The 22,027-nt window shown below is 47.9% G+C and overlaps 1 protein-coding gene across 1 annotated transcript; it reads left to right on the plus strand.

Annotated features, from left to right (window-relative positions):
• Positions 1-309: 309 nt before the first annotated feature.
• Positions 310-16,008, plus strand: DMRT3 (doublesex and mab-3 related transcription factor 3). Its single transcript, XM_035097358.1, has 2 exons — positions 310-790; positions 15,044-16,008. The coding sequence occupies exons 1-2, from the start codon at positions 310-312 to the stop codon at positions 16,006-16,008; spliced, it is 1,446 nt and encodes a 481-aa protein (XP_034953249.1).
• The last annotated feature ends 6,019 nt before the right edge of the window (positions 16,009-22,027 follow it).

Raw genomic sequence — 22,027 nt, forward strand, 5'->3', positions numbered from 1 at the left:
AGGGAGGGGCGCCGCTGATCTCTGCGCCTGCGGAGGGAAGGAGCTGCAAGGGGCGGAGTGGCTGCCTGGTCGACGAGAGCAAGAAGCGCAGCCGCGGAGGAGGAGGAGCGTCGCGGGAGAGGCGGGCAAGCCCGTAGCCCGTCTGCCAGCGGTACTCCAGCTCCGCCTTGTGCGTGAGGATGCGGCAGGCGAGCGACGGGAGGCCGTAGCGGGTGTTCTGGGACTGCTGTCGAGGCTGCGCTCCCCGGCTTGCGCACCCGCCTGTCTTCCCGCCGCCGTGCCCGCGCGCCTGGGCCCTGTCAGCGCGCCATGAACGGCTACGGCTCGCCCTACTTGTACATGGGCGGCCCGGTGGCGCCTCCGGCGCGGGCGCCCCTGCAACGGACGCCCAAGTGCGCGCGCTGCCGCAACCACGGCGTGCTGTCGTGGTTGAAGGGCCACAAGCGCTACTGCCGCTTCAAGGACTGCACGTGCGAGAAGTGCATCCTCATCATCGAGCGGCAGCGCGTCATGGCCGCGCAAGTGGCGCTGCGCAGGCAGCAGGCCAACGAGAGCCTCGAGAGCCTCATCCCCGACGCTCTGCGCGCCCTGCCCGCCGCCGCCGCGCCCGGCTCGGCTGGGGCCACGACCACGGGACACCCGGGAGCAGGAGCCGCTGCAGCCGCTGTCGCCGCCTCGGAGGGACCCCCAGGCACACCGCATCGCCCGCCCATGGAGCTGGCCGCCGCCGCCCTCCGCTGGGCTTCCGAGCAGCCCGCCGCCGCCCAGCCGCCGCAACTGCCCAAAGCAGGTAAGTGCGGATGAGGGGGTTGCGGGGGGGGGCAAGGCGCTCAGAGGCAACCAGTGGGGCGAGGGGCTTCAACTAGGCTGCTTTGACACCGTGGCTTCGGGGGCGCAGGCGGCCGAACCACATCTCAGCCGCGGAACTCGGAGAGGCGGCGGGGCCCGCACAACATAGTTCCCGCAGACATAGAGAGGGGACACGGTGGGGAGGACCGTGGCTCTTTCCGAAGTGGAACTCTAGGCAGCCGTCGTAACTTCGCTGACATAAAAAACAAATCCGGTTGAAATCTAGTGGAGATTTAGCTGCAAGTCGCTCTCCGGCTTAAACTATATGCCGTCGGGGTCCGACTAAAGGCTAAAGGGGCATTGTCTTGGCTAAAGGGGTACTGCTAAAGGGAATCAGGAGATTCCCGGCGCGCCCAAGTCTGATCTGGGAAGGGGCTCACAACGACACAACTTTCACCGGGCCTTGGGAAACTTCGCGGGGGTGGGGAGTGGGGAGGTTTATCTCTGGTGTGCGGCGGCCTCTTTCTCCTGCCGTCGGTAAGGAAAGGGGAAGAGCAAAGCGGGGGCGGGGGAACGGTCTGCATTGGGAAGTGGGCGCTGAGCTGCGGAGGAAACGCGTCTTCTCCCGCCTCCTACTTGGGAGGCAACTAGAGTCCCCCCCTTTGGCCCCTCGACGGCTTTCCTTGGCCGGGCGGCGTGTCCCGTTCTCCAGGGAGCGAGGGAGACTCTGAGCATGCCAAGAGTGCTCGTCTGCTGTCATACATCTAAGACGCGCCGTGAGGACAGGCAGAGGCGGGGCAAGCTCTTCTCTTCCCAAACGGGATCGGATTTTGGGGTGGAAAGCTGCGGTGCGCGAAGCCGAGGGCAGGAGCGGAACAAGGGACGCGACTGGGCTCTTCCTCGATCTCCGCCTCGCCGGCATCCGCGGACGCTCCTCTTTCCCAAGGGCGCCAGTTCTTTTTGGGACAACAAGGCAGAAACTGAGAAGAGACCACCCCCACCCAAGGGCCGTCGGTGAGCTTTTCTTAAGCAAAGAAGCGATATGTCCACGCAGTACAACACTGCGCGTGTTTACTCAGAAGAAAGCGCTGTTGGGTCTAGTGATGCTTACTCCCAGGTCACCAAACATGGGGCGCCTCAGCCCCCTTGCCGTCAAGGGGCGCCGAAGGAGCCGGGCAGCGCCTCCACAGCGATTCTTCCTCCTTCCCCGCCCGTGAATAAAGGTGTGAATAGAGGTGTCCCCTCGCAAGGACCCGGGGACATCTTCCTCCGGCCATTTGGAACCTGATATTTCAGAATATTTCGACCCCCCCCCCCAGGACATTGCTCAGAGACCTCGGTACAGATGAGGTGTCCCTATCCGTCCAGGGTGAACTCTAAACTCCCCGACTGGGGAGTAAGTCTCCCTGAGCTCTGTGGGGGCCTCCGCTTCCAATATGGTAACAACTCGTGGGATCTGCTCGATCCTGTCGCGATCTTGACTGCAGAGGTTGACGTCCCTTTGCGCGCTTCGCCCTGTGAAGCCGAATCCTGGGGGGGGGGCTACTCCAAGGGGGCGGACTGGAGCCAAGGATCCAGGGGATCCCTCAATGCTGAGTCAGGGACTTTGCTGCTCCTCGGTGGCCAAGTAGCTGCTGTTTGCGGGTTCGTTTAAAAAATAAATAAAACCAGCCCGACCCCCTCTCGGTCCAGTCTGCTTCTTCCCAGTGCCCAACAGGTGGTCCGTGAAGCCCGGGGAGTCCGCATAAGCCACCGCCAATGGAGCGAGTCACATAACAAAAACTCCCATAGAAATATATCACACTTTTCAAAAGTAGGGACTCCATGGCTTGGCTTTGGAAAAACAGGCGGACCGCAGCACTTAGCTAATCGGAAGCGACTGGCGAGGAGATGCTGTTTGGGGAGGCCAGGAGGAGACTGCAATTTACATTCCTGTCGATCCAGGGAATTTAATAGTTGGAAGAAGTGGGGGAAATATCAAAGACCGTAACCAGAGAGACTGAGCTGTGACATGCGGGTTAGTGCCTCAATGGCAATATTTTTAGCGTGAGAAACGGACAGTTTTCTTGTTTGGCTGTACGACCTGAGCTGCTGTGCTCTGGAGGAAGAAGAGCTCGTGCAATGTACGCAGGTTCGGCACTTAAAACGGATCCTGAGTAAAAGGCCCCTGGGACTTGTCCTCTTGTAAGGACCATCGAGCTTTCTGAGTGGTCGTATTCAGGATTGCACTGTACTTAAGCCGGCGTCGTGCAGTCCCTGAGCCTGTGCAGCCGCTGGGAAGTTCAATGTTGCGCAGATTCAGCGCGCCTAACTGCACCAAGCCTCGGACAGTAAGCAGCAGGGACTTACTGCCCAATCCTATCCACATTTACTTGGTGAGTAGGCCTTTCTCCCTGGTAAGCATGCATAGGATCGCAGGGCAAGCTTTGTTGCAGATAATGCAAAGACTTGGGGAGCCAGGTGTGAGCTTAGAATCAAAGTGTTTGTCTGCCCTGTTTATGGATAGCAGCCGGAGTAGGCTTTTAAAACACCCACTGCTGCAGAAACTTGGTGGAAACAGGAAAGATTCAGGCCACAAGTCCCCGACCTGCGTCAAATCGGCGAGGAGACTGCGACAAATAGAGAGTCCTAAAACTAGACAACATCCTGCTGAAATTGAAGACCCGTCGGCGCTCAGGGTCCCGCTGATTCCGCTGCTGCAGCAGCAGTCCTGCGGCGCTGCAAATAAAGGCTGTAACGAACTAATGCGTAAGGGTAACGGAAAATCCCCTCAGGACCTCACAGGATCTTCCCTGGGAGAAGATTTATGAGGTTTATCTGCCACTTCGGCAGCTGTTTCTGCGCGGAACCTGCGCCATCACCTCCGCGGCCCATTCTAGGAAATTCAGAGAGACTCACAAGCCGCCCTGGTCCCGCCAGTTCCATCAGGAAACGATTATAGCCCTTGTTTTCCTTTGTCAAGTGTGATTTTGTTGTGCGCGCGCGGGTGTGTGGAGAGAGCCGGCTACGCGCAAGATCAAGGCCCCTCTCACGACTTTTATCGGTTTCAAAGTACTCTGCTAGCTTGCAGGGGACTTTGTAGAAATAACCTTTGCTGCTTAATTGGAAAATGAAAGAGGAGGCGGGGAAACAAGGCGGGGGAGAGAGTGTATGTAACCCGGAGTATATTCGTTGTAGACAGTTTCCTTCTTGGTGATGTCCTCGGTCTCCAAGCTCACACTCACCTTCATCATTATAAATTAAACGTTTAACCTTCCTAATCTTTATTTCTTTAAATAACTTTATCTGGTGCATTTCCAGGGCAGCTAACAGCTTACCATCACCCCCACTAACCAATACAACATTCATAACAAAACAATTACAGTACAATCATTTTAAATAACCAAACATTTAAAACTTCGCAGAGTCCGGATTACGAAAAAAGGCTAATAAAAAGCTCGCTTACCTAAGCAGAATTGCCTTCCCTCGACAAGTGGGAACAGCGAGTCCCACACGAAAAAGGCCCTCTCGGGCATCCAGACCAGACGTTTAAGGCATTGAGAGCATAACCAGTTCCGAAGAGCGCCAGGAAGGGTTGGGAGCGCTTCTGAAATAGGATTAATATGCGCCCAGCATCGTGTTCTGCTGGCTATCAGACCTGCTACATTCTGGGCCGACTGGAATTGTTGTAAAACTGTCAATTTAGTTTTGTTGCCCCTCCCTAAAATAGGTAAATAAACCCTTCTCTCTCTTAGCCCATCAAACAATTAGGAGGCTGCCAATGTGCGTTTAATTATTTTTTATGTGATAAGGGGCAGGAAGTTAAAAAATAAAAATTGTATCGACAGTATCCTCTACTCGAGAGAGACCTATTAAACTTGGTGGGCCAGACCTCCGAGTAAACATGCAGAGGAACGGGCTCTGAGCTCCAGGCACGGGGATTGAACATATAACTGCGCTGATTTCGCATGAAGATCCATGGGTGGCATCTAACGCAACGCTAGTCTTGCTCAGAGAAGACCCCCTGAAGACAATGGACTTCTCCGGAGTTCCATTGCACTTGGAAGCAAAGGCGTGAGGCGCGCCGCCGGATCTATCTTGCCCTGCACTTTGGATGCCCCTCGTTGAAGCCAACTTATTCCTCGATCCCCAGACCCCAATGACGCCCGTTGAGTAGGAAACGAGCGCTTTTTGACTTCAAGATGTGGGCCTGATCCGGAACTGGCTTCCAGGTGGCGCGTGGCGGATCTCGGGGCCTCTCCCTGCCTCATCCTAGGCCTGGCGACCTTAAACTCAGACGTTCCTCGGTTTCCAAGTCTTTTTCGAAATGAAGCGAGGTTACTTTCGTGTAACAACAGTTCAGGAGTACGCTGCGTCGCCTTCCTTCTCAAGGTTAGACGTTGGTGATGAGGGCGTGTGCGGAGTTAGCACACGGAATGCTGGTTTTCGTACAACTGCCGTGGCCCTTTCGTGGCGGATTGTGTCAGGGAACTTTTTGGGGATTTTCCATTAAACCTGGCGGCGCCTTTTTCTCGAAAAGGAGAGACTCGCAGATGCGTTTGACTATCGAGCGCACCAGCTCCTTGGGAACTAGCGGCGCCTTTCCTCGAAGGCTTTCCGCCCGGACGTTGGGTACCTGAGCGCATTTCGGCCTCTGGAAAGCGTGCCCGGGATGCGCCACATACAAAGAAAAGTGTGGCATGCCCTCTCCACCCCATTGTCTTTTTAGACAAGGCTGCTTCTGTGCCTAAGAGAGGGAGAGGCTGTAGAACTCGAACCCAGCCCTGGAGCCGTCGGCCTTGCTCCGAGGGGGCCAGGGCTGCGGCGCTGCGTAAAGGGGCGAGGCGGGCGAGGGGAAAGTTTGTGCCCAGGGTCCTTATTATTCAGGGCAGAGGTGGGGATGATTCATGTAAGCCCCCGCGTCTCCACGAAAGTTTCCGGACCTGCAGGGCATTTAGATATTTCGGGGCCAAAAAAAATACTGCAGCACACGGCGAAACCTCAACTGTCCGGTTTTTCTTTTTTGGGGGGGGGGGAAGGGGCGCGCGACATTGTCCCCTTCAGTTTTCACTTATATACGCGATGCACTGGGAAGAAGTTAGGTTTTTTTAAAAAAAAAATTCCGAAAATCCGAATGAATGTTTCCGCGTAACTCTGGGCAGGATTGCAGCCTTGCGTGGCCAGCACACCGCGTTCCACACTCCAGTTCCAGAGGGTTCTTTGGAACGAATAGTCACCATTCCCTATGGATACAGAATAAGTAGTCCCACTTGATTCCCGCCCCACTTTTGGAAATGCGCGCTACTCAATAAGCATGAATTTAAATTGTGTATTAATTTGTAATAGCCTGGTGACAATTTGTTAAAAATTATGGAAAATCAATAAAAAAGAATTGGCATAAAAAGAATAACAGAATAGTAGAGTTGGAAGGGAACCCGAGGGTCATCTAGCCCAACCCCCTAAAATGAAGGAAACTTTTTGCTCAATGGGCTCGAACCCACGACCCTGAGATTTGTGGGATTTTTACAATGCAGTCAAACCAACGATGCATGTTAGCTACATAGGCGCATGATAGGAGCTTCTGAAGCCTTGTAAATTCCCTCTGAGCGACGCTCCTACAGTGCTCTGTTAGGGGAAGGCGTATCCATTCCTATAATCTCCTCACCTGGCTGGGCACTTCCTCTCTGCCCTTTGCCCTTTCAACTTCATCTCAGCAATGCAGATCATTGTAGCTCCATTGCTCAGACACCATTTTAAACCAGACTAAAGTACAGTATGTCTTTGTAATCTGGTTACCATTTTAAGGCCTCCTGCACAAAGCTGCTGTTATCAGTTAGGCCTACTCTTCAACAAGTATTCCGAGTGAGTAAATGTTATTTTTTACCTCTCGCAAGACTGTTTGTGTGATTATTGTTTTAAGGGGAGAAAATTGAGGGGGAGAATACCAGGGGGATCCAGTCTGCCTTAAAAGAATCCTGGATTACTTAAACCATCAGGCTAAAACTAGTCTAAGCTTCCTCATTTTAAGATGCAAAGGGATACATTCTGCTGAATTTACAAACGCGAGGAAGGAATGACAATACCTAAATATATATCTATCATCTCCTAGTTTCTATACACATCCCTACAAGATTGAATGGTCTACCTACCGACTGAGCTTCTCCTCCAGTTTGCCTCCGAATCTGCAAGCATTTTGACTACAGCTAGTAGGACTTTAGGGGGAAAGCATTAAGAGTGTGCTCTGGGGTTTCATCCCCCCCGCCCCTCTTTGTCCCCTCCCCCGTCCAAGTAAATGTGCTTAGCAGGCTCGCAGCCTTAAAGTTTTCAGTAAGCAAACCGAGGCTACAATCCTAAACACTCGCACTGTGGAGTAAGGCTGCAGTTCTAGGAGAACGTCTGATCGATAGGGCTTACTCCTGAGTAAACATGCATAGGGTTGCCTTGTAAGATCAGTGGGGTTCACTTCCGCTTAACATGTTTAGGATTGCTCTCCATAAGGCTGCAATTATCCGGTCCCAGTTTGCTTGGGAGGAAGACCTCTTGATTTAAATGGGATTTCCCACTGAGAAATTGTCAATTGTCAATAACATAGCTGAAAAGCAGCTAAGGTTTGGGAGAGAATGAAATAGCGAGACGTGTAGATAAAAAGAAAACTTGCTATCTGCATACTTCGTCTTTAGCGCGATTCCAGCTGCTCCAATCCGGTTCTAAACGATGTGTGCAAAGTTCTGGAGTATGAATCTACACGTACGTAACTCAGACACATGGCTGTTTTAAAGATTTTCTCTATTATATGTGGTTAGCAGTTCCTGCCTTAAGTCCTCCGTTGAATATTTCAGGGCCCGTGATACATTGATTCCCTTCTTTCTGCGAGGGGACCCACAATTCTCCCCCACCCTCCAATATTTTGCTGCTGACTTTAAATAAAAATTTAATAAAAGAAGAAGAAGAAGAAGAAGAAGAGAACAGTTTAATTGAAGGGGGTTGATTTGTGCTTGCACAGACATGTCAATGTAGTGGCTCTCCCTGAAAAGGGAGAGGTAAGTTTAAACATTTAAATTCAATCCAAAAGTCTTAGAAGCGGGAGAGGGATTCCAGAGATTGCTTGCATCCTCCTGCAGATAAGTGTTTACTATTTTTATCCTATTTTTCCCCAGTATGAATGAATGGAAATATATTACTTAAAAGATTTTTACGTGTTCTGAGGTTATATATCTGTTTCTGTTATACTGTATTCTTGTCCCTAACACCCATCTAAATATTCTAAACAATGTAATAAATCCTTTATTGTGGGGTAGTGGAGGTTTTCTGTTCTCATGGTTTGGTTTATAAAACAAAACATCTTAATCACCTGCAGCATCGCTTGTTCTGTGGGCTTAAAGAGGAGGAGTGAAATTCAGAAGAAAGTTGTGCTCTTGCAAGTGACCTTGTGTTCAGTGCCTTGTTTTTACAAAAAAGTGTCAGTGCTGTAATTAGAAGTATTATTGGACAATTTTTATTTTTTATTTACAATTAAGCCAATTTTGTCCAGCCTAAGTTCCTTGAAACTGAAGGCCTGTGAAATGAACAGCTGGACATTTCCTTCATTGGAACCAACCAAAATATCAAAAGAGTGTGGCAAGCTTTCAAATTCTTCAGAAATCTTCATCAGGCAAGATGTTAACACAAAGCAGGGAGTGATGAGGAGTGAAGGTGTGCAAAAATTAAGCAGATGTTGCAGCCATGATGAGGTCAGCTTCGGGACTCATTTCCCTTATGGGCCGATTGAAGGCTGAATAAATCTCTTCTTTTCCTCCTGGAAGTTTCAGGATATCTGAGCAAGTGCCCCCCCTCCCCCTGCAGGTACTACAGATAACAGGTTACACATTCAGGATTCTGGGATCAAGAAGCAATGACTACCACCTTCCTCCAACAGATCACAGGGCAGAGTTCATAACATGTCATGCCAACATCTGCTTAAATGAAAGCTGGTCCCTTAACTAGGCTTATATCTGACTTAAACAGTCTGGTTACAGGTAGGTAGCCGTGTTGGTCTGGATCGAAGTAAAATAAAAAAATTCCTTCAGTAGCACCTTAAAGACCAACTAAGTTTTTATTTTGGTATGAGCTTTCGTGTGCATGCACACTTCTTCAGAAGAGGTGTCTGAAGAAGTGTGCATGCACACGAAAGCTCATACCAAAATAAAAACTTAGTTGGTCTTTAAGGTGCTACTGAAGGAATTTTTTTATTAAACAGTCTGGATAGCATCTCTCTCTGGGGGGAAGTATAATTGCTTTGAGGAGTTATCAGTATAAATTCTGCAGCTGAAAGAAAACCTTAGTCATTTTTCTTTCTTTTTTTTTAGTCCCAACACAATCAGTTGACAATTTGGTTGGTCATGGTAAAATGACTTGGGAATTTTTCCAAATAAAAGTGGCACTTTAATTCCTATGCTAATGTAACCTTCCTCTTCATCTGCTTAAGTGATTTGGTGGGTTTCTCCCGGAGAAAAGGACTGGCAACTAGTGTCCCATGAGATGACATCATGTTGTGGGAAAAGTGGCGGTGTTTTGTCCCTACCTGCCTGCCCCACTACCCCTCGGTGTGGAACTATAACCAGTGGCGGACCTTGGCACCTCAAATGCCAGTGGCGCCATGTGCAGCGCCAAAATCCGGCACCCCGCCTCTTGTCTTCTGTAGCACCCCAGAAGCCTTGCACCCGGTGCAACCAAACCAACCGTGCTTCCTTAGATCAACCTTTGCTATAACTCCCATAATCCTTGGCCATTGGCCATGCTGTCTGGGACTGATGGAAGCTGGTCCACCTGCATGTGCAGGGCCACAGGTCCCCCAGCCCTGCATTTGTGAGTCCCTAATAATGCGAGATGAGCGCGCAACCCCAGAGTCGGTCACGACTGGACCTAATGGTCAGGGTCCCTTTACCTTTACCTTTTTAAGCATCCTATGAGATTTGTGTCTTGCGTTACAGGCAACACAACCCTAGAGGGATTCATTGGCCTCTCCTTCACTTTGGAAATGTGGAATGTGATACATAAGTACCGGTAGCAGTCAAGTACAACATTCCTTGTTTTCCTAGAGTGCACATGTGGGGAAAATGTTTGGTCCAGCCAGTCAAAAACTTCCTCTTTCCTCCTGCCTGGGACATACTTCTTCTGCATGTGACAAGAGGTGGTTGTGACCTTACCTGTCCAGGTAACAAAAGTACAGGGCACGCTACACTCTCACACTTTTTGACTTCCTCTGTCGTTGGGCCAGCTTTTTAGCTAGATATGCTAAAAATCCCAGGACACTGGGATTACCCAGTGTATGGGATAGATCAGGCTTCCTCAACCTTGGCCCTCCAGATGTTTTGAGACTACAATTCCTATAATCCCTGACCACTGGTCCTGCTAGCTAGGGATCATGGGAGCTGTAGGCCAAAAACATCTGGAGGGCCGAGGTTGAGGAAGCCTGGGATAGATCCACATGTATATACTTCGTCACTAAGTCTGCCTTCTGGGATCCAACTGTGAACAGAATGTGAGTAAACTACTTTTACGGTATATACTTTATACAAGATTGTGGTGGGTTTATTCTTTTAAGAGGGATAAAAGGGAACTTACCAGTAACATACAATTCAATACTGAATTGTATGATAGTGAGAGGCTTACACAAGCCCGCAACCAGCTACCTGCTGTGCATGTAAAGGGGGAATGTAAACTCTGCTAAGTAAAGGAACTTGCTAGCGCAAGTTAGGAAGGATATTAATAAACAATATATCCTCTCCTGCCTCCCTGAACATTCCCACAGGAAAAAGTACTGCTGAAGTCCAGAGGCAGTTCGGCATTTCCAGATGGTTTGGGAGGGACGTGGCCTGAGAACAGAAGCTCCTCTGAGCTGCGAGAAGCTTATAAATCTGATGGATAGAAGCACGATTGACTCACACTCCCTGCCTCCCTGATAAATGAACTTCCCAGTTTAAAAGATTACAGTAATCATGGGAGGACAGTGTAAATCGAATCTGATAGCAATAACTTTTGGGGAAGGTCAGGCTCAAGTGAAATGTTACCAGGCAACAGGCATTTTGTTTGCAAAATACAATCAAAAAGCATTGATGAGAAATTCTTCCCTGCCAGCTAGTCAGCACTTTCTCCTTAACGGCTTTGAGGGGAGGGGAGGAGGAAATCTTCATCCATCAAATGTCCCGGAGAACTCCCTCCGACTAGACTGTTGCTTCTTGAAAAGAGGGCCAGCTCTGGAGGCCTGTCTCTCTGAGGACACACAGATTCAGAACCACCAAAGTGTTACACGACTTTGGCACGTGGCGTCCAATCTGCAGTGGGTGAGTGTGAATATATCTATATTCTAAACTACAATAGGAAGCTGCATAGAAGGTGACCCCTTGGATGGACAGTGGAAAGCAATGAAGGCTGCAAATTGTTTACCAGAAAAGCGACAGCCAGTACAAACCAATGGAATAAATTCATTTGGGATAAGTTCAGTTATTTATTTCAGGAATAAATCATTTGAGCTTCCTTGGCAGATCCAGGAGTATGCACAATGTCAAAGAAGTGTCACCTCAACGAGAAACAACTGACATGCGTAAAATGTTAAAAGGAACAAAGCGATCAAGTGCAATGTTTTAAAATAAAAAGCGATAGTGGAAATCAGATGCCTTTTCTCTTTCTGTTGCTCATAAAGAACAGTTTGCACAACATTTTGTTGTTAGGGTCTAATCTGTCCAAGTTATTATTAACTTTGTTTTACCTAAAGGAGACGCTCCACTACTTTTGAGGAAACTGCTTGTGGACTTGACTCCAAACCTGCCTCAAATCCAATAACAAATGTGCTATATTTCAAGTGTTCAGTTTTAGAAAATGCAAAACTGAAGTGTGTCAGAACAGCCATTAGAGGCATGTGTGGAATCCTGGGTGCAAAGCAGTTTCATTTCATAAAAAAGAAAATATGTTTAATCAGTTTGACCTCTAAGCAAAGTTAGGTTTCAACTTACACTCTGGATGACTACTAGTTTCAATGAAGAATTAACTACCGGTAGGATACAGTTTGATATATGCAAGGCAACATAAAAATGAATAATAGAGCAATAAATAATAGCTAAACATTAAGTCCTTCAGCTGGAACTGCTGTTCAGAGAGTTAAGGTATATAGATTTATCAGGTATAAGACAAAATAGAATCATATATGAATGCAAATATTTTCAGTCACTATGTAAGTTCCCTACTTGACCTGTAAGAACTTCCTTGAGTTCCATGTAAAGAATGGCAAAAATCCCCCTTGCTTTCTAGGCGTGTATCTGAGTGGTTTTGCATTTGCCCTGCGCTAAGTTGGAACAAATGGCAATCAAGTTTTCTGCGGATTGTCCTTTGTTCCAATTTACACCTGGAACTGTGGAATACATGTTTCTTTGACAGATATTTTTCAATGAATGACCCATGTATGAAAGTGTTTTATGCAACATGGAACCTTGCAGAGTGCATTCTGAATACTGAGTGGCTCTAATAAAAACTGTTATTTTACCAACCATGTAATCTTATCAAAACTATTTCTGGTAAGTCAGACTCTCTCTCTCTCTCTCTCTCTCTCTCTCTCTCTCTCTCTCTCTCTCTCTCTCTCTCTCTCTCTCTCTCCCCCCCCCCATGCCTTGTAGCCCTCCTCAATTGAATATCAAGGCACTGGATGTGTAATTTCAAGAACAGCCAAAATATTAGCAGAATTTTTAACACAAAGCCTTTCATTCAAACCCCACTGAAAATGTTCCAGACCTAATAATGATTCACCTTTGTGATTCATAGTTTTATGAGTCTTCACCCTCCAGCCCTTAGAAATTTGGTGGTTGGGAGAGTCCTAGGGTACATGAGCTTAAATAAGAGTACATATTTTACAAACTTGGAAATAAACATTTTTGGGCTGGGGTATAGAGCTCAATGTGTTAGAACATAAGGCATGAGTGTTCATAGGTTCTTTGCTGCTTCTGCTTGGTTATTTAAACAGAGTATTGCATCGAGATATGACCGCCACAGAATCTGCCTAAATGAAGGAAAGTTGGAGAGGACACAAACCGAACATTCCCTTTGTTAAGCTCATTCTGCACCTCTGTGGTTTTTGTCATGGAAAGGTGTGGCTTGTTGAGCTCTACAAAGATATCCAATAAAGGAAAAGGACAGGATTAGTATACAGTAGTAACTTATGTAGTCACCATATTCAGGCTGGCCAGATGCAGAAGAGGGGAGAGAGAGAGAGGACAGAGCGCTGCACCTTTAAGAGCTGTGTGCAGGTGAGTTAGCTAAACCAGGTGAGTTAGGGGTTTCCCCTGCATGCAAAGACAGACTTTGGCTGTTTGAGTGGACTAGACCAAGAGTGGGTCCAAGGGTCAAGAAGGTGGTTTCTGCACATGCTGTAGAGGGAAGTGGTCCACCTGGGAAGGGAGGCCATCTAGGAGAAAGAAAACTCTGGTCCTAAACCTCTGCTACCTTGTGGCACATCTTTGGGAGAAGACAAGGCTAAGGACTAAGGCCTACCCAAATCCGGAGTGGAGTCCCTAAGACATTTGGACAGCGCCTTCTACGCCTCCTTCCAAGCTAGTGGCCAACGTCTTGCTCTGCTTTCCTTTGGACCCCATCAGCGAGGGTGAGGGGGTGGGTCTTGTTGTCTGGGCAGCCCAGAACCTCCATGCACATTGCCTAGGCTTGCACCCTGGGGAGATCACTTCACTGTTGCTAACACAACGGTTTGACTTCACCCCCGGAAGTGTACTCCATTGTTTCTCGAGACAGATGAATGCCGACAAGAAGATGGGGGATTTCAGCTGGTTTCACTTAGAGTGCAATATCCTCTTCTGGGCAGCTCGGGAGGTACAGAAGCTGTTTCCTCCCTCCCTATATTGTGGGTGTGGCTTTTTTTGGCCATGTGCCACAAATATATGGGTGAAGTTGAACGGAGCAGAAAACAGAGTCAAAGAGTTGTTTAACTGTGGTGAGGTTAAGAAATACAACAGTTTAAAACTGGGACTGATGGCCTGGAGGTTTTCCATATTGTTCGACTCCTGATCAGTGGCCTGATTTTTCAAATACAGTGGGGCCTCGCTTAACGAATGCCCTGCTTAACGATATTTCCGCTTAACGAAAGGATTTTTCGAGCGGAGCTTGCCTCGCTAGACGAATTCGTTTTATGAAAAATTCGTCTAGCGAATCGCGGTTTCCCATAGGAATGCATTGAAATTCAATTAATGCGTTCCTATGGGCAAAAAAATAAAAATAAAAAAAATTTCAATGCATTCCTATGGGATTCGCTAGACGAATTTTTCGTTATAAGAAAAGACCCATGGAACGAATTAAATTCGTCTAGCGAGGCACCACTGTATCTCTTCCAATGCAGCCGACAAAGGAGTACTTCACTCTGACATTATCTTGAGCCGCAAATCACTCTTGCCGTTGGGTACATCTCAGCCCTTTGATTCTATGAAAGGGTACTGCCATAGCGCGAGGGGTTTTGGTCTGCAATATTCATTATAGGGAGACACAGAGACAGACAGAATAGCTTTGCTATGTCCATCTCCAGTGCTCCCCCCCCCCCGGGGTATGCATATCCCTAAACATTTTGTGAATCTTTGTACTTTTGTCCATTTACTGTATTTATTTTTCCCGATTTGAACTATAAAATGGTGATTTTCTTGAGTCAAAATAAGAGTACCCCTAAACATTTTTTTTGTTTAGAAAAAAAGCACTGTCCATTTTTGATTTGCTGTGTTCATAACAACCCTCAAGGTAGCAGATATGGGGACGGAGCAAGAGTAGATGAACCGGCAGTCTGACTTTATTATCAAGTTACAGGTAGGTAGCCGTGTTGGTCTGAGTCAAAACAAAATAAAAAAACTCCTTCAGTAGCACCTTAAAGACCAACTAAGTTTTTATTTTGGTATGAGCTTTCGTGTGCATGCACACTTCGTCAGATACACTGAAACAGAAGCCACCAGACCCTTATGTATATTCAGAGGGTGGGGGTGATGGGAATGGGTGATGGGCTGATAGGAGTGGTAAACCTGTTGATGACTGTTAACGACTGTTAATGACTGCAATTGGTCTTGCAGGGGAAAAGCAAGGGCTGAGGTGCTAAGGAAAGCTTGATCATGTATAATGAGATAAGAATCCTATGTCTTTGTTCATTCCAGGTGGTTCATTTATTATCAAGCGCATCCTTTAATACAGTACTTCCTGGAACTTCCCCTTCCTTTGAAGAGCTGTTTCTGGCATAACAAATCTGCCCTCTCTTTTACAGACATGACCGAAGATCGACTGGGGGATGCCGGCGGAGTGGACAGTGCCGAGACCTATAGTGACAAAGACGCCGACCAAAGGAGCACCCCAGACTTGACTAAAGCCAAGAGTGGCTTCGCTCCAGAGAGCCCAGAGATTGTGTCCGTGGATGAAGGAGGCTACGCCATCCAGAAAAACAGCAGCAGCGCCGACAGCAGGCCTGAGAGCCCCAAGTACCAACCAGAGCCAAACCACCTCCTCATTGAAGGTCCGTCAGGGACAGTTTCTCTGCCTTTTGGCTTGAAAGCCAACCGGCCGCCCCTTGAGGTGTTAAAGAAGATATTTCCCAACCAAAAGCCAACCGTGCTTGAATTAATCTTGAAGGGTTGTGGGGGTGACCTGGTGAGTGCGGTTGAGGTACTTCTGTCGAGCAGGTCCTCCATAGCTGGGGGGGACCGAACTTCTGCAGAATCGGAAGGTCTGGTTTTGCCTTCAAATGGACACCTCTTTGAACACACGTTGGGTTCCTATCCCATTTCTTCCTCCAAGTGGTCAGTAGGGTCTGCCTTCAGAGTTCCAGACACGCTGAGGTTTTCTGCTGATGCTAGTAATGTTGTGCCCAATCCGCTGGCCGTCCCCTTACAGCACCCGTTCCCACAGCCACCTCGGTACCCGCTGATGCTGAGGAATACTTTGGCAAGAAACCAATCCAGCCCGTTTCTGCCCAACGATGTCACTTTGTGGAACACCATGACGCTGCAACAGCAGTACCAGCTGAGGTCTCAGTATGTCAGCCCTTTCTCCACCAATACCACCAGCGTCTTCCGAAGTTCTCCAGTGCTTCCTACGCGGCCGTCGGAAGATCCTAGGATCTCCATCCCTGACGATGGATGCCCAATTGTCTCCAAGCAGCCTATTTATACAGAAGATGACTATGATGAAAGATCGGACTCCTCAGACTCTAGAATACTAAACACATCCTCTTAGAATGACAATTTACAGTGATATTTAGCAATGTGGCAGAACTACTGGGTATCAAGAGGAAGGAATGATGGCCCTTGTAACTGTATTATAAAAGAAGCGATTTTGCTTGTTACTATCCTTTAGCAATAAAGACATAACTTATTTTATTTCTTGCACTTCACTGGAAAATGCCAAATAGCTACCACTTCATGGCTTTATAGTGCTGAATGTTTATTGCAGAAAAAAAAAGGGGGGGGGAGATTAATTTTAAGCATAGATGTGAGAAACCAGGGATTGCAGAACATTTTAGAGTGGAGCAAAAAAGTCTTGCCTTGCAGACAGTTGGGAATGTTGATATTGTACTTGAATGCAGTGTTCAAAAAGAGGACTCCTCAGGACATAAGATATCAAAAGCAAATAATTCATTGGCAAATGGACTTAAGAAGGACCTTGTTGACTTTATGACAATAATTATCCTGGTTTTAAAACCAAGAGTCATGAAAGACTGGCGAAGAGTGTGCTCCTCCCGTGCAATGGAAGTGTGCACACTTTTTGGAGACACTTTAAACACGATTCACACGGCTAGATAGAAACCTGTATAAGAATGTCAATGGAAAGTCAAATACAGCTGTGAGTTGCATGAAAATGTCTTGTGAGAAATGAGCTCATGATTAACATTTGTTGGGGGTATTGTAGCATGCTAAGGATTCTAGGGGGGGAAATAAACTTGGATGATGATCTCGATTTTTTTATTTTATTTAAAAAATGTCATTTATATTTGGGAGAGAGATGGCACGTGTGGACAGCATATAAACAAGCCTGCTTTCATTGGCAGACCATAGAATCATAGAATAGAATCATAGAGTTGGAAGAGACCACAAGGGCCATCCAGTCCAACCCCCTGCCAAGCAGGAAACACCATCAAAGCATTCCTGACAGATGGCTGTCAAGCCTCTGCTTAAAGACCTCCAAAGAAGGAGACTCCACCACACTCCTTGGCAGCAAATTCCACTGCCGAACAGCTCTTACTGTCAGGAAGTTCTTCCTAATGTTTAGGTGGAATTTTCTTTCTTGTAGTTTGAATCCGTTGCTCCTTGTCCGCTTCTCTGGAGCAGCAGAAAACAACCTTTCTCCCTCCTCTATATGACATCCTTTTATATATTTGAACATGGTTATCATATCACCCCTTAACCTTCTCTTCTCCAGGCTAAACATACCCAGCTCCCTAAGCCGTTCCTCATAAGGCATCGTTTCCAGGCCTTTGACCATTTTGGTTGCCCTCCTCTGGACACGTTCCAGCTTGTCAGTATCCTTCTTGAACTGTGGTGCCCAGAACTGGACACAGTACTCCAGGTGAGGTCTGACCAGAGCAGAATACAGTGGTACTATTACTTCCCTAGATCTAGATGCTATACTCCTATTGATGCAGCCCAGAATTGCATTGGCTTTTTTAGCTGCTGCATCACACTGCTGACTCATGTCAAGTTTGTGGTCTACCAAGACTCCTAGATCCTTTTCACATGTACTGCTCTCAAGCCAGGTGTCTCCCATCCTGTATTTGTGCCTTTCATTTTTTTTGCCCAAGTGTAGTACTTTACATTTCTCCTTGTTAAAATTCATCTTGTTTGCTTTGGCCCAGTTGTCTAATCTGTTAAGGTCATTCTGAAGTGTGATCCTGTCCTCTGGGGTGTTAGCCACCCCTCCCAATTTGGTGTCATCTGCAAGCTTGCTCAGGATGCCCTCAGGATGCAAACTTGCTCAGGATGACCATTCTGAGCTGAAGTTTCAGCCTGCTGAACTGAAAACGGGGTGCATCCATAAACTGATAGGGTCAAATGAGAAGAGATGTGTAGACAAAGGATTGGGGTTTAGCTGAGTATGGTAGAGTATTCACAATGTCGGCACTAGGTTTGCACTGCTGCAGTTTAATATCTTGGCGGTCTTTAATACCAGCAAGTTTATGTAGTTACAATGCAGGGTTTCTAAGGGCAGTTTCATACGTCTGCCTGAATGGTTAAAAACCCCTCGTGCCGTCATTTTATCATCTAATTTTCTTGTGGGCTCTGCTTGCCAGAAATTACCCACCACTCCAGATGTGGGAGTCTCCCTTTAGTGCATCAGATAAAGCCTTGCAAAACTGACCGGACAAGGGCAGAGGGGGACTTCTGTGCAACCACAAGCCCAAACTACGGATGATGATGCTACCCCTTTGCAATGTGGGGAGTAAAGAGGGCTTGTGTGTATGGGAAAGTAGCCAGCCTCTCCCTTCTTTTATTTTGCTGTCATCATTCTCCTATAAGTACTTTATAGAGTAGGGGTGGAAGTAGCCTATCTTTGAGTGCCATATGATGCAGGGCAGCCAGGAGCAGGAGATAGTTGGGGCTGTCTTGGTCCGGAGGTCTTGTGTTTCCTGGGGGCACCTGGCAGGTTACTTCAGGTGACCATTGATACCATGGGCAAGATCGACTTTGAGACTGATCCAACTAGGCAATTCTCATGTACATAATGGGGATAACTCAAATGGCCTATTAAACTGGCTTCTTGTCGGAGGGGACTCCAACTTTTGAAAAGTGACATGTCCTTCCTCAATATAAGGTGGTTTGGGTACAGTCAAATGAGGTGACTAAGTTGTTCCCTCTTGGTTTGTGTAGTCCAGCGTTTTTCAACCGCTGTTCCGCGGCACACTATTAGATGCTGCCTGGTGTGCCGCGGTGTGCCGCCATTAGGGGGCGCTGACCCGCCGGAAAGGAAGCCGGCCGGGTTACGACACGAGCACAGCTCTCAACAGCCACCACCACGGCCTCGGACGCTAGAGGTGGCCGGCGGGTGCTGCTGCTGCTCCTTTTCTCGCTGCTCTCGCTCCTCTTGCTGGCGGCGCCCGGGGCTTGGTCGGCGCGAGGCCGCGGGGCCGACAAGCAGAACAGCCTCCGGAGGGCAGCCAGCGGCGTCTACCAAGGCGTGAGCGGCCTCTTCGGCGAGGAGCACGTGCGCGCCCTGCAGAAGGTGAGGCGCCTGGCCTGGACTGAGGAGGGGCAGGCCCGTTGCTCCCGGGGGGTGGCGCGGGTTCCAATGGATATTTTTACAGGAAAATATCATCCTGACCTTCCCCCTAGGTTAAAAGCTATCAATCAAGTTTAAATTTAGCTCCCACGCAGTCCCAGATGAACAGGAGGCAGTCAGGGCAAGGAAAGCTTAACGCCTGAGAATGTTTGTACTGTGTGGCAAGGGAAAAAAAATTAAAAAGAGCCACCCAGGCTTAAAGTCAACAAAGGGCATTAACAAATGGCCTATATATAAAGAGAATTACTTTATATATAGTCAATATAGGCACAGAGTTAAATTTTTTAACTTTTTTAATGGTGGTGTGCCTCGTGATTTTTTTCATGGAACAAGTGTGCCTTTGCCCAAAAAAGGTTGAAAAACACTGGTGTAGTCAGGGGACCAGGAAGAGGCAGTTCTGTATCCTTAGAACCATACAATATTCAGCATTTGAGTCTGGGGGGCCAGAGAACCAACCCCAACTGTTTTCCATGGCATCTTTGCTTCTTGGAACCTTCTGACGAGAGCAACTTTCTCAGGACTAAAGAATTGACTTAAATTCAAGTGAAACCAATCAAGCATACAGAGGCGTAGCAAGGTCAGATGGACCCAGTGTGGAATTTTTTTTTTTGCCACCCCCCCCCCCCGCCTGTGACTCCCAAGCCTACAGCGAGCTGGGGGAAGGGTGTTTTTTTTGCCGCTTTGCCGACAGCCCTGACGGGCCATTGAGGCCGCTGCTCACTGTAGGCTTAGGAGTTGCAGGCAGGGGGTGCACCAAATGTCACCCCCCTTCAGGGAAGACACCCATCCTCTCCCCTGACTGCCTGCCTCTTCTATCCAGGAGAGGGTGCAACAGCGCCACAGTGCCCCCCCGTGACTCCCAAGCATACCCCAAGCCATTAGGGGAAGGAGCCACGCAGCTCGTCCTCTTGACTGCCTGCCTGCCCGTCTCCTCCAGCCAGGAGCAGGGGCAAAGGCTTGCATGCCACACCAAATGTCACCTCACTCAGGATGACACCAGGGGTGAGCCCCACCCACCCACTGCACCCACCTTGCTTCACTCTGCAAGCATATACAAATTCAAGAGCTGTCCCACACCGTTGTTACATACCTAGGGGCAGATCTGATTTTTGCAAGGTTTTCTCCTTTTTTTGTACTTGAAAAACACAATCCTTTTTTTAAAAAAAAATCGCTTTGTTGTCATTCAGCCCTGTTGCCAGAACACTGCAGGGCACTTTTGCTGCGCTCTTTCACAGCTGCAACTGTGCAGTGCAGGAATTAAGCACCAACAGGCCTTGGCTGGTGGCTGTTGCGGCAGGTGAGCTTCTGGTGGCAAATGCGTGCTGCGTCAGAATGCCTTGCCTTTGCTGCAAGGGACTAACACAGGCCTAACTTGTTGGAAGTGCTCCTCTGAGATGCAGCAGTGTTGCTGTAAAGAGCACATCCTCTGGGTTGCATGCTTGCTGGCTCCCAGCCTGTGACTGGGATGTTCCTGGGTGTGTGTGTGTGTGTGCGTGCGCGCGCAGTGTCTCTCACTACTGCCTGCCACAGCACAGTAACGGACCAAGATCTATGGCTATATAAACCTTCCTACTGTCATAAGGGGAAATTCCCCATTCATTTGCTTAGGTTCATCCTCATTGAGCATGACAGCAGCCTAAATGTCGATATTGTTTCAATGGAACCTACTTAAAGGAACTTTTTATTTCTAAAGAATTTTAAACCAATCTCCGCATGAAATTCTCCCATCACAAATAAAACAACGATGTGCGAATGGTAATAAAATCAATGTGAATATGCATAAAATAAACAGGGGGAAAAAATATGAGCACAGGAAATGAAATTATGGTCCTTCCTGCAAATAAAGCTTGTTATTAGACCTATGATAAAGAAGGCATGGCCTGGTGAATGCTTTTGTTAATTAAAATACAATGCTAAGTAAGGGGTTGGCATAAGGTAGTAACATATGCAAATATTTTGGGGGTTTTGCCACTGATAACCAATATCCCTGACATACTTGGTGACTGGACCCCAGATAAGCAGGAAGACCCCTGGTATTTTCTGCTTATGCTACTTTTTATACTATATGGGATGCCTTGAAACCAGCACATGACTTATAGTTTGGCTTAGTCAGCTTAGATTTTGCCTTATCAACAAAGTGTGGCTTTGACTCATAAAATATTCCATTTCAGAAGACTTCAACAGACAGTGATGAAAACAATTAACACAGATTATTCCCTATAATAAAAAAAATGTCCTTCGTATTAGTCTCTACAAATCTCACACACATGCCGGCAAGAGCTTGCATCTCACCTTCTCTGGAGGAACCAGGGTCAGAATTATTGTGAGTGCAGTTTGGACCTTTGCAAGTTAATGCCCAAACAAACCCACAAGCACAGCCTCCAACCCTTTCAGATGCTGAAGTGGGGAACAACCATAGCCATTTTGCCACATAAAATTGTGCTGTCTGACTCCTTTCTGACAAGGTTCCTAATTAGCCTTGACGGATGATGGTGGCGGTAATGAGCTGAAGGTGGCGTCACTAAGCAGCACCTTTTAGGGCAATACAAACTGGCAAAGATTTGGGGCAGGAAAGCAACCCCAATCTGGGCTGGGAAGCATCCAAAATGGCCCAAACCACACTGGTTTAAGCACAGTTTTTTGCTCCTAAAATGTGTTCATTGTAATGCCTAGTTTGGCACTCAGAGTCCTCCGTCTATGCGTTTCAGCTGCTCCCTCCCTTTTGCCTCATGCATGAGAGCTGCACAGAGAGTTGGTGAGAACGAAAGTGCCCTTTCCCGTTGTCTTTTAGCTGAGATGCCCAATGCTGTGGGAGGCAGGATTGAAAGAGACTTTTGCCTCTTTCTCAGTGCTTGTGGGACGGAGGGAGTAGTAGGCAGAACCTGGACTCAACTCTAGAGAATCCCCTTGTTGAAAATTAGCTTGGGGAAGCGACCTTGCTCAGTGATAAGGTGAAGGCGGTCTTGGGTTCAGTGCCCCTGGC

This window comes from Zootoca vivipara, chromosome 15, assembly GCF_965207765.1.
Source record: "Zootoca vivipara chromosome 15, rZooViv2.hap1.1, whole genome shotgun sequence".
In the NCBI taxonomy this organism is placed as follows: Eukaryota; Metazoa; Chordata; class Lepidosauria; order Squamata; family Lacertidae; genus Zootoca; species Zootoca vivipara.